Source organism: Hoplias malabaricus, chromosome 6, assembly GCF_029633855.1.
Source record: "Hoplias malabaricus isolate fHopMal1 chromosome 6, fHopMal1.hap1, whole genome shotgun sequence".
NCBI classification, from domain to species: Eukaryota; Metazoa; Chordata; class Actinopteri; order Characiformes; family Erythrinidae; genus Hoplias; species Hoplias malabaricus.
Window position 1 is genome coordinate 25,151,193 of NC_089805.1, and position 12,330 is coordinate 25,163,522.

At 37.8% G+C, this 12,330-nt stretch overlaps 1 protein-coding gene across 4 annotated transcripts; it reads left to right on the plus strand.

Annotated features, from left to right (window-relative positions):
• The first annotated feature begins 1,764 nt into the window (after positions 1-1,764).
• On the plus strand, positions 1,765-12,321 carry cdip1 (cell death-inducing p53 target 1). 4 transcript variants are annotated; one of them, XR_010803618.1, is made up of 6 exons: positions 1,765-1,892; positions 5,155-5,303; positions 6,493-6,645; positions 6,975-7,248; positions 9,477-9,648; positions 11,949-12,320. XR_010803618.1 is itself a non-coding variant. In XM_066673609.1 (5 exons), the coding sequence occupies exons 2-5, from the start codon at positions 5,219-5,221 to the stop codon at positions 9,586-9,588; spliced, it is 621 nt and encodes a 206-aa protein (XP_066529706.1). In that variant the 5' UTR covers positions 1,765-1,892; positions 5,155-5,218; the 3' UTR covers positions 9,589-12,321. The 4 variants fall into 4 exon arrangements, 3 of the variants coding, with proteins under 3 accessions (XP_066529706.1, XP_066529704.1, XP_066529705.1); XM_066673609.1 differs by having other exon boundaries at positions 6,496-6,645; positions 9,477-12,321; XM_066673607.1 differs by having other exon boundaries at positions 9,477-12,320.
• Positions 12,322-12,330: the final 9 nt, after the last annotated feature.

Here is a 12,330-nt window from a genome sequence, read left to right on the forward strand (position 1 = left end):
TATGTTTATATTCCACCAGGAAACTCTTCAGAAGGACAGATGCTATTACAGAGACAAAGGCAGAAAAGCTTAATTTTAGATGTTGGATGAGTATGTGTCCACAAACCTTTGGCAATATAGTGTATATTTTCTTATTTCAAGTATTATTTTGGTGTACCATATTAAACATATATTGCTATTTGTAATCCCTACAAAACATTAGATTCATTAGATTATAAGATATTTCAATTTAATCAAACATAGGTAGTGTTGGCTGAAACAACTTGACAGGCACCACAGTGTCGCTGTCACACAGCTTCATGGGTTCTGGGGTTGCAGGTTCAAACCCTGCCTCAGGTGACTGTCTTTGAAGAGTCTTGTGTGTTCTCCCAGTGTCTGCATGAGTTTCCTCCAAAGGCTCTAGTCCCCACCCTCAATCCAAAAACTCATGTTGTGATGGATTGGGTGGAGTTCCTGCCTTGTGCCTAGTTACTCTGGGTAGGCTCCAAAGCCACAGTCACCATAAACTGAATACATTGAATAAATGAATGAATGAGAATGTTAAAAAAAAAAAAAAAAAAAAAAATATATATATATATATATATATATATATATATATATATAATATATAATATAATATAAAGTATTAAATCACAATTTCTCAGTTTCATATTAATTTAATTGGCTCATATAAAGTGCCTCTCAATATAATAATGGAGGGAGATAGAGGTCGCTTTGCTTCGATAACACATAATTAAACTCTATGTTTTGTTCTGGCCCATTCAATCGTTTTAAAAATATTTTATGAATGCATTGCCTTGTTTATTTGTGAGTGCAGTACTGACGTGTTTGCAGGGAAGTTATGCTAAAAGCTAGAGCTAGAGCAGCAAACGAGTCAACATTAAAAACAATGGACAATTATGGTGATTTTGAATATCATTTACTCAAAAACTATACAGTAAAATCACTTCATATTTCATAGATATATAGTATAGTAAACTCTGAACTAATATATGTTGGTTGTATGGGCTGCTTATTAGAAATGACCACATAAAGTAGTGAACTTGACTCATGTTCAAAAACAATGGACAATTATGGGGAGTTGGATTTTCATTTACTCAAACACTATACAGTAAAAACACTTCATATTCCACAAGTATATAGTCTGGTAAACACTGGACTGATATCTGTTGGTTGTATGGGACTACTTACAAGAAATGACCAATATATAAAACGCTTAAATGCGATTAATTTTTCTTTAAAATGAAGGGCTTACATTCAGGTCTTCCACAGCATTACCGCTCTGTCACTAGTATACGCGCACTAACATCAGACGTGTGGCCAGTTTAACCGTATTTTCTCAAACGGCGGTTGGCTTAACCGCAGTGCCAAACTAATATCAGCCAGCATTATTGAAATAAGAGGTCAAAATCATGGCAGATATTTTCACATTGAAACCCCAGTGTTGCAAAGACAACTTCAAATCAGCAGATTTATTGTTTCTGTCAAAAAAAAATATTAGTTTTAGATTGAACATGGATAAAAATGTGAAATTCATGAATCCACAGGTACTGAATGGTGGCGAAGGTGTGAAGTTAAGCCACTTTTTACACATTATGGATTTTTCCATTATGGAGTCATGACGGGAAACTATTGAGAGAAGGAAACGTTAAGTCTAAACATTTCGTTTGGGACTCCAAAAATGTCCATTTGTGAGTTAAGAGTTTTTGATGCTGAAGTAAATTCGAGGTAACATCGAGTCTGAGAAAGGCGCGCACTCTTAGAGTCTGTTGCTCGGTGACGTCAAATCCTTTCCGTCAGCGGATGTTATTAGAGAGAGCAGTGGAGGAGCGGACTGAACCAGGAGCTGTGTTTATCCTCTGATACTCACCCGGGACACTCTCTTTATCCAGGTAACTTAAAGCCTTCCCTCTCCACGTCACTTCTGTTAAGTGTTCTCCTCTCCGGGGTTGCAGGGTGAGCCGACAGTGTTTTTAATAGCCGTTAAAGTTGGAGCTGTGGATAACGGTGGCCTGAGTTGTCGTTACCGTTAGGAGGAAACACGTTCACGGAGCCGGGGTCCTCCAGGCGCCGTTTAGTACTGATTATTTCATCCAGACCATGCCAATCTATCGGGTTAATTCAACGGACAACATCTTGATTAACGTGGTGATGTTTTATCTTCCCGCATGAACAGAAAGTGTCCCGTGTGTATTATTGCTGTCGTGATCTGTAAGATGCGCGAGTGTTAACGTTACAGCACTCTCTGCTGTCCTGTGTGATGTCTCGATTTGGTTCAGCAGGATTTGATAGCCGTGGCCCATTTTCTTCTGTTCAAGTGAGAGAGAACAATGTAATATAGCAGCAGTGCTAATACAGTGCTGGACTGTCAAGCTGCTGGGGTACGTAGCTGAATCTTAAATCATTCCCTGCTCCCTATATAGTGTTCCAGTAATTCGCTGTTTTATGGGTTTTACAGCAAAACGGCGTAATCTACCCGGTATTGATATGTATCCATATGATGGCTAGATCATAGCTATATATAGAGATTATATTTTAGCCCGCTTTTTGGCTATACACGCGAAATTTTGGTGACTTGTGTAGCTAGTGCACTATGTAGGGATTATGGAGCTGTTTGAGACGTGCCTTTGGTTGATGTGGGCGTGTGTTTTCTTCTGTGTTATGTCATTTTGAGTTAAGCTACGGTTACTCTTTAACCAGACGCCATGAATCACTGGTAATAATTTACTTATTAATTAATTTACCTAAATATAATATTTATTAGGGCAACGATGATTTTATAGGTTTTGTTTATTATTATTATTATTATTATTATTATTATTATTATTATTATTATATTTCTATATTTTTTTTAAAATACCGACCTCGTAATATCACACTATAAGGCTAAGATCATTAATTTTACATAAGCTACAAACTAATTGTACCAGTGTTTGCAGGACGGTTGTGTAATCGGGACGAAGCGTTTAGAAAATACTAGAAGAACCCACACTTTAATTCCCCAATGATTCACGGTCTGGAAGGAATAAGGTTACCCTATGAATGTATTAGTAACATGTAGCCAGTACGACAGCAAAACCTTGTCAGGCATCACTTTCACATTCTCTTTTATAAATAAGGACAGTCCTCGGTTTAAATTGCACACTTAAAGGGACAAAACCGCCGATTTCTTACTCATTTCTGACTAATTCAATGGGTGACATTTAAACAGTGCTTTCAGAGTAGTTTGACGTGAATAAATTCGTAAAAAAAACAAACAAACAAAAAAAAAAACACATTACCAGCTCAGACCTCTTGTGGTAGTGAAAGGAGCCAAATGTTGTATCATCAACATAGAAAACTGACTTATTATTTAAAGGACCAGGGGAACAACTGCAAGATTTCTCTGTTTAACTGGATATCATAAGCCCAAAGTTGTGGATTGTCCAGGTGTAAGGATCCTCAGCCCTTTACCTGATGGGAAGGCTTAACTTTTGGTTTATCTGGGTAAACCGAGAAATACTTTGTGGAATACCCCCTAGGAGATTTTTTATGAAAGCTTTTTTTTTAATGAATGATGATGGTAAAATAGTGGGGGGTATGGTTGTTTTTTTATGGTAGTGTGCAACACATACCCCTCCACTGTAAAAGAATTAAAACACACATATCTCAAATCTATTGTAAATCAGTGTCTTAGGCAACAGGTCATTGTACAGCACAATAACATTCTTGTGAAGCAGCTTTTAGAGACGTTTGGCATTTATTAGACTTCTGATTCCTATTCTTATCAGTGTGAACAAAACTCCAAATTGGTAATTGGCTTAGTACCTCTACTTGTTTGTACGTAATGCACAATCATTTGCTTATCTGCTGATATTTTTTTGTACGTTGAAAACACATTTAATTACTAGTCTGTAAATACCCTGTGATTTCCAGTGGCTTATTTTGACAACATCATCATGAAACCTCTTATTATTGTCCTTGTAAACAGAGAAAAGAAATTGTTACTTTCATATTTGTTTTCATGAAACACCAACAACAGAACTAGAGGAATGTACCAGTCTATAAATTATATTCGTAAGCTACAGCTATATTAGTTTTTAAAAACCTGCATGCTCTCAGTAGGTCCATGCTAAATGGCTCGTTATCATAGCCTTAAATAGATGTCCTGACACTGAACTTGACACCTAACCTACTTGCTTAATACGTTAGTCATCAGCTGACATGAGACACAGAGACAGCGTTCAGTCATGCACATGTACATCATTCACCTTCACTGAGGTACTCTCATTATTATGTAAGCTGGAAAAAAACAGCATCACTGATAATATCATAGCATTTGAATTGTGGAAATGTTTGCCTAATCCAGATCATGCTGAACTGTCTGCAAGGACTGTTAGCTGTGTATTGCATCACAGTTTTTGAAACTCAGTATGAGATTCGATTTTACATCAGTATATATTTGGCATGTTTTTCAGGTGGATGGTTGGTGAATTAGGATTATTGTTCTGACAAGCTTAACATTTACTTAATGTTAGTTCCTCTGACTTTACTCAAAATGTCTACCATGTCTACGATGAACAAAAGTAATTCCCAGTGGCTTGATGTAAAATGGTATATCAAGTACAGTTTTGCCTTAGAACAACAAACCTATTCTTTTTGAAACTGTTGTAAATATTTTGTACATGATAACACCTCAAATAATATTTGAATATTCCAGCATGTGGAGCTTTCCATAACTGTCTGTGTGCATTGTGATTCTGCTTAGTGTACTTCCCAAATGTTTTGAATATGTAATCCAGTGTTTTGTTATAACCTTGTTTTGAACTTCCAGGTACAGTGTTTGCCCTTCATCCTTCACTGATTTTGTCTGGTGTCACTGTATACCTCTGAAAACCCTTTAGATGTTTGTTGTACAAATTAATGACTAGAAATAGGGGTGCTGAAGTCCAATATTTTTGTATCATTTGTAGTGTTGTTATATATAGGGTATTTAACATCCTCACAAATGGCAACATAGCTGGACCATTTACAGATTATGAACAAGCCAGTTTAGAGGACTAAACTCAAATTTATGGCAATTTGATCTAATGCAATACCTCAGCAATCTGTCCAGTGCAGCTGTGTCAGAGCATGGTGTGGGTTGAACTGCCAGGACTGTTTTTTTCTGCTTAGAAACACCAACAGAGTCTGTAGGAGGGCACAGTTCCTGTCTGAAGCCTCCTTCCAAAGAAACAGGATGTCCAGCGACCCCCCTCCTCCCTACCCAGGGGGCCCCAGTGCCCCTCTCATTGAGGAGAAGAATGGACAACCTCCAGTCTCTGGTACATCTATTTTTTTTAATATCTCTAAGACATTGTACATATTTTTACACATATTTTGTCATATATGTTAAGTTGAGGTTATATTTAATGCAAAAATGCTTTAAGTAAGGAGACCTTTGTTAAGGCTTCTTTAGTACCTAAGCATTTCTGTTTACTACTTAGAAATGGTCTTTAGCTTTTAGTGCTGAATTACAGGGTTGGTGAAAGCCAAGAGAATACCAAGGAGACCTGGAAAGAAAACCAGCCATGCCTGTTAATGGCTGCTGTTATTGTCCCAAACAATTAACGCTTAAACAAAATGAAAGAACTCTGTGTTTTTACTACTTTATTACTGTGATCAGTAGGGCTGTAGTAGTCAGTTCTCAAGTTTTTTTTTGATATTCCTACCCTAAACATCTCAGTACTGATTTTTTTTTTTACTAAACCTAGAAAAAGATATTTGGAAAGGAATATGCCAGGTTCATTTACATGTACTGAATCACAGTCTGTTATAGACTGTTTTTGGGGCTGGCCCGAGTATTTATGTCATGGCACAAACATTTTAGCCTTATCTAAATCACATTTAATCAACAAAGACCTTTAAAAAAGACAATTATTGTTATTATAATATGTGTAATGGTTAATAAACTGTAGCAAGTTCAGAGTGCATCATACTGCATCAAACTGCAGTTACAAATCATATTTAATTGTGAAATGTAAAATTAAATATTTATTAACATTTCATGCATATATATGAGAATTGTGGGGTTATGTCAGTATCAAATATTTTAATATATGCATCTGTAAAAGCTGATGGTAATGCCAATACTGACAAACCAATACTAGAACCACAGGAGTAAGCATTACAGTGAAATATTTGATGAAGGATTATAAAGACAGTAAAAGTTAATTCTGATATTTCCAAAACGCAGTATTCCAGCAATGCATAGGCAAAATAAAGCCATCCTCAAATATTGGTCAAATGTAAACATCAGTTGTTTGCAGATATTGTTACAACAAATACATGACAGTTCATATATGATTCAGATAATTTTGCACATCCCTAGGGTTTTTGAGAAATATGAACAAGTGTCCAAAGCCTGTATATTTCTGTCCAGGCCAGCCTCTCTTAAATACATATTTAGTTATTTAATTGCGGTGTTTTCATTACACTTGGTTGATAACATAATCTCATATTTTTGTTCTCTAGCAGGCTCAGCTCCAGTAACGACTGGACCTCCAGTGAGTCAGCCAATGTATGGTCCTCCACCTTATGAGGCCACAATGCAGCCATACTTTGTTCCCCCACATGTTCCTGGTGAGGCCCAAATGCCTGTGCCCATGCCAATGCCACATCCACATGGTAAGCCTGCCACTGATTGTATTAAATGGTAATGCATGTTGTATTTTATGCTGATTATTTTTCTGGCATGCCATTATTTAAAATACACATAATAATATTAGGCAGTTCAGACAGTAATACATGTATTGGGCTATGCATTTAAACAGAAGAGTGTCATACAAGGTATAAATCATAATATCATACAGGAAATTATTGCATACATTTTTGAACATTTTGAAGTCGGTACTAATATTTCTAGCTCTCAGAAGCATGGGAAATGTTCTCTTGTGGGAATGAAACATGAATGGAAACTTTTATGAATTGAGTCTTTTTCTTGTCTTGCTTTTCAGGTGGTTACTACCCTCCTGCTGGTCACTTTCCTCCACCTATGCCGGGTCAGTTTGGTCCAGGACCCAGTCACTACAGCCCAGCTCCGGGTCACACAGCAACAGTTATTGCCCCGCCGGGGGCTGCCACCACAGTCACAGTGCTGCAGGGTGAGATGTTTCAGTCAGCGCCAGTTCAGACTGTGTGTCCACACTGTCAGCAGGCCATTATCACTCGCATCAGCCATGACGTGGGCCTCCTGAACACACTCTTCTGTCTCTTTTGCTTCTTTGTGGGGTAAGTTGATTTGGTAGATAATTGGTTGTACCCATGTTTAGAAAATAATTTAAAAAGTATTAAACACTGAAAAATAATTAAACCCACACCTACTTAATTTAAGAACTACACTGATATTAAGGGGCAGATTTTTCCACAGCCTCATGGCATAAGCTGCATATTCTCAGTTCCCTTTTAGTTTAGTTCTGGGAACCAGGCCCTGATTTAAAGAACCTAGGCTTCTCACATTATTAAGAGGGTGTAAAGGCTCGGTAATATATGCTGGGGCCTTGTTTTAAGCCTGGTACATGAGCACTACAATTTTAAAGTCTGTTCTGTGGCTCATAGGCAGTGGAGTCAGTGAAGAGAGAGGCCAGCACTGGTATTATATGCTCCCCCTGGCTATAAAACAGAATAAGCAGTTTCAATAAACTGCAGACAAGCCATGTCTCTAACTGACCAAAGCATTACAGTAGACCAAACTGCAAACTGAAGTAAAACAAAAGCATTAAGGATATTCAGAAGGGCAGAGAATGTTTAATTTTGCTGATGTTTTTATGTGGAATGTTCTGTTTTCTCTGGGCTGGCCTTTAACCACACACAATCTAGATCTAAACTAAACTTTTAGTTATGTTTTTGCTTAACTTGAGGACGTTATGAGACACCTAGATTTTAATATACTATATGCACAAAACTGTTGAGACACCTACACATTACATCTACAGGAGCTTTTCAGATATAAAGTTCATGTTCTATGGCTGATGTTACTAGAAAATGGTAACAACGTCATTAAAAACGTCATTAATCAGTAAAAATTATTATAGCTGAACAACGAAAGTGTCTTTTTTTAAGCAGATACATTTCGGTTCCAGAATTTTCATTGTATCCCTTGTTCTCAATAGTTTAGCATTTATAGACCCGTGTCCAGATAGGAAAATGTTTGTATGCATATTCAAATCCAATCCACTCCCTATACTCTCAGAAATAAAGCTACGGTAGAGGTACATTATTGGTCACTGAAGGTACAAACAGTGTGTATGTACCTTTAAAGTTACAACAGTGCTGTTAAAGTATATTTGCGTTTCTTAAAGGTACATTACATTCTCATCTCCAAAAAGGAGAGATGAATATCTGTAAGATTTCATTATAGAGCTGTGTGATATATAACAACATAGTATAAGTTTTGGGGATGAAATCTACAATTAAAATCTACTATTAATATAGAATAAGGTACAGTTGTGTTCCATAATTAAATGTACTTAAATGTACCCTTGAGGGTACCACCACTGTGACAGCAAAAGGTACCACCACAGACAAATTTCTTGACAGTGTAATCCATACAGTGTTATAGTTGGTTTTACATATTATCACTACTTTGTACCAGCCCTGTCTTATTACCATAGTTATAGTATTATTTTTTTTTGTTAGCTTTCTGGAATCAGACCCCCCCCCCCACTCTCTCTCTCTCTCTCTCTCTCTCTCTCACTGATATTTTACCTTCACATTACTATAACTCATTACCTCTATCAGTTCACTTTGACTTCTGTTTTGTTATCCGTTGTGCTCTCTGGTGTCGACCCAAGAGGATGGGTTCCCCATTATGAGTCTTGGTTCCTTCCATGTACGCTGAGTTGTTCCTTGTCACTATTGCCCTTGGCTTGTTTATAGGAGGCTTGGACCTGGATCTCTGTACAGCTGCTTTGTGACGACTTTCTGTTGTGAAAAGCACTATATAAATACATTTAATTGATTGATTGATTGATTGTAGCAGAGTAAGCACAGTGGCGCAACAGGTCACAGTCACACAGCTCCAGGGACCTGGAGGGTGTTGTTTCAGGTCCCACACCAGGTGACACTCTGTGAGGAGTTTGGTGTGTTCTCCCTAGTTTCCTCCCATGGTCCAAAAACAAATGTTGGTAAGGTGGATTGGCAGCTCAGAAGTGTTCATAGGTGTGAGTTTGAGAGTGTGTGTTGCCCTGTGAGGGACCTGGAAACTGTCCAGGGTGTGTTCATGTACAGTGATTCCACAAAGGCCTCTGACCCATTGCAGCCCTGAGCATAAAATGTTTACATAATATGAATGAACGAATACACACAAAAGATTAAATGGCAGACCTGACCAGGAAAACCACTTTTGCACTCTGGCTGTTGCTACTTGACCATAATGTACAGACAATCATAGTCTCCATGAAATGTAATAAATAGATCAGTTCTCATCAACTGACACTGTTTTTCCTCTTCTCTCACAGCTGTGATCTGGGCTGCTGCTTGATTCCTTGCTTGATTGATGACCTCAAGGATGTGACACACACCTGCCCCAACTGCAAGGGCTACATCTACACATACAAACGTATCTGCTAACAGCGTACCCCTGCAGCACCTCCTCCCAGTGGTTGTACTTAGTCCTCATAACTCACTCACGTTAGTTCTGCCGCTTTTTTCTGTTTTCCTTTTTTTCCTCTCTGTGAGCTGTGCTTCATTTAGCCCCAGCTTGTTGCCCAGTTCTTGTTTTTACTATGTGTCCGTCCATTGCTCACTGTATATAACTACTTACAGTCACAATTATGTACAGGGACTTGTGTTTAGGTTTTCGACACAACATGGTGAGTTAAAAAGAGGAAAGTAGTGAACCTCATTGAAGAAGACACGAAAACTCTGTACATTGTATATGCACAACGCAAGCATTTCTAAATAGTGAATTGTGGAAATACTGTTAGGGTTTTTGTATTAATGAAGTGGCATATGTTTGTGGCAGATAGTCAAGTGGATGGGAATATAAAAAAAAAAAAACTATGGTAACTTTATACTCGTGTGAACTTTACAGAGTAGCATAACCGAAGAGTGAAGTCCATTTCAGGGTCAGTGTTATTTTTTACTGTAATTACTTAACTTTGTTCATTTATGTACCATTATTTGAAAAGCCAGTGACCGCTGTGTCTGTTTTTGAAAACAGTTCCGACCAAGGTTCACCTGCAGAATTATGCTGTTCCTACTACATGTGAATAATTATGCCTGTATGTTCAGTCTTGAGCTGTTGTTACTGTCAAACAGACATTCTTCTTTTCTAGCGTTTGGATTTGCCAGACTCGATATGCTCATTGATAACATACACTCTTGTGAAGATTTGTGCAATTTTACATGAATGGTTTCTTAAGCTGATGGCAAATGTAATGCCATATTAATCTGCTCCTTTGTCATAATAATAATATAATTATATATTCTGCATAATATTCTCAATGTCTCAGTGCAGCACTGTCCTCTTTGTGGCGCTTGTGGTACGTCCATTGCTGCATTCATTATTCTATTAAACTGTGAAACATACGAATAGCTCTAGAATTCCTCAGCCATTAATCGTTCTATATTGTAGTGAGCCATGTCGGGCTCCTACAAGTTTATTAGGCCTAACCGTTTTATGAGTGTCTAAATGGGGGCCAAAATATGAACAAGCTAGGCAGGAATGTTAAACATTCAGTTATTATAGTCTTTTAATTGAATCTTTACTCAAATTTACTCCAGTGACAACTGTAGGTGAAGCAGTTTCTCGTAGGGGATGGGACTGGTCCGTCGACACAGTCACAAAGCAAAGCTGCTTTGTCAGACGACGTGATCAGCACGGCATCACTTTAATCTCACGCAACACTCTCTGTAGCCATATGTCCCATCTGTGCTGGGAGACCTCTGTTGACCTGCTGCGCTGTTTGCTGCACTCTGAACCCAAAGCAGATTGACCCTTCGCTTTACTCATGTCTGCTGTTGGTCACAGGGATTTAAAGGAACGGCTCACCGAAAAAAACAAATTTGCACTTTCCCCCCCTCCCGAGCCCAGGTGTTGTTGATCAACCAAGACAGGCTTGGTGTGAAGACATTTTTGTACTGCAGCTAATGCAGGGTGGAAGTCTTTAGGTGACAAAGTTACATTTTAACGAATTTGTTAGCTGCTGTTATCCGGAGCATCTTGCAGTTTTATTATATTACAGATGTAGGTGAATGTAATGTTAGGAATCTTGCCCAAATTAATACGTAGTGTGCCACACCGGGTGAGGGATTAAACCCCAGTCTGCTTATTTAAGGGGGCAATGATGGAACCCACTACACCAGTCACAGAATGTGCAGTCCTAGACATACAAGCTTTGTACACTGAACATATTTTGGATGATTAACTATTCTTGGGGTAAGAGGGGGAAATTTGCAAATCTGATTTTCATAAAACATGGTGGAGAGGGCTGTCAAAATGTGTATTTTCCCCCTATAATATTTCAGCTAAATATGCCCATGTTAAGGTTCTGTACCTCCAGAGTTATTACTAGACCTTTTTTTTTGTGAGCTGTTACATAACCTCTACACATCATGTCAGCAGGAAATGAAGCATTTTTATCTACGATATACAAAAAAAAAGTTTTTCACCAGGCTTTATTCTTTTTGTGTGATGTTCTCTCATATGCATTATTTAACCGGTGTATGTTTGATATTTTAAACACTCGGACATGGTTTTTCTTTTATGCAAAAAAAGAAAAAAAAAAAAAAGATAAACCTGGTTTTAAAGCTTTAATGTTTCTAGAAATGATCCAGCATCCTGCAGCCTGCATGTTATTCTAATATTCACCAAATATCTCAGCTAAAAACATCAAGAAAAAGGGAATTGAATATTGTTGTGAAGAATTTATTTTTGCTTTATTATCTGCTGGATTTCTATCATTGAACCGGATTTTCATCTTTTTAAGGAACCTCTCCACATACATAGATACCAGCATGAACATACTGTACATAAAGAAAAACACATGGATGCCTCTCAGTGACGAAAACAATCCGACGCGAAAATAGTATGCATGCTCCTCTGGATTTATGACTTCTTGCACAATCTGAGCTGACTCCCTTTAATCGAACATGCTTTTGAACCGTGTAGGCCTACAGTGCTTTGTGAAGTGGCTTGATGCTGTGGAAGACAGACTACATGTAAAGCTATGTGTTATGGGAATGCAACAAATTTAGATCTACCACTACAGGTAGTGTGGCATAATACATGTTTGCCATTCCTAACCAGAACTCTCATATGTATGTAAAGCAGAACTGACTGTACAATTATTTTAAGAATAATAATAATAA

Excerpts from the sequence above, each read along its gene's own strand:
- cdip1 (XM_066673607.1), top strand. The coding sequence starts at position 5,219 with ATGTCCAGCGACCCCCCTCCTCCCTACCCAGGGGGCCCCAGTGCCCCT. Across the intron at positions 5,304-6,492 it reads TGGACAACCTCCAGTCTCTG|CAGGCTCAGCTCCAGTAACG; the intron begins GTACATCTATTT and ends TTTGTTCTCTAG. Across the intron at positions 7,249-9,476 it reads CTCTTTTGCTTCTTTGTGGG|CTGTGATCTGGGCTGCTGCT; the intron begins GTAAGTTGATTT and ends CTTCTCTCACAG.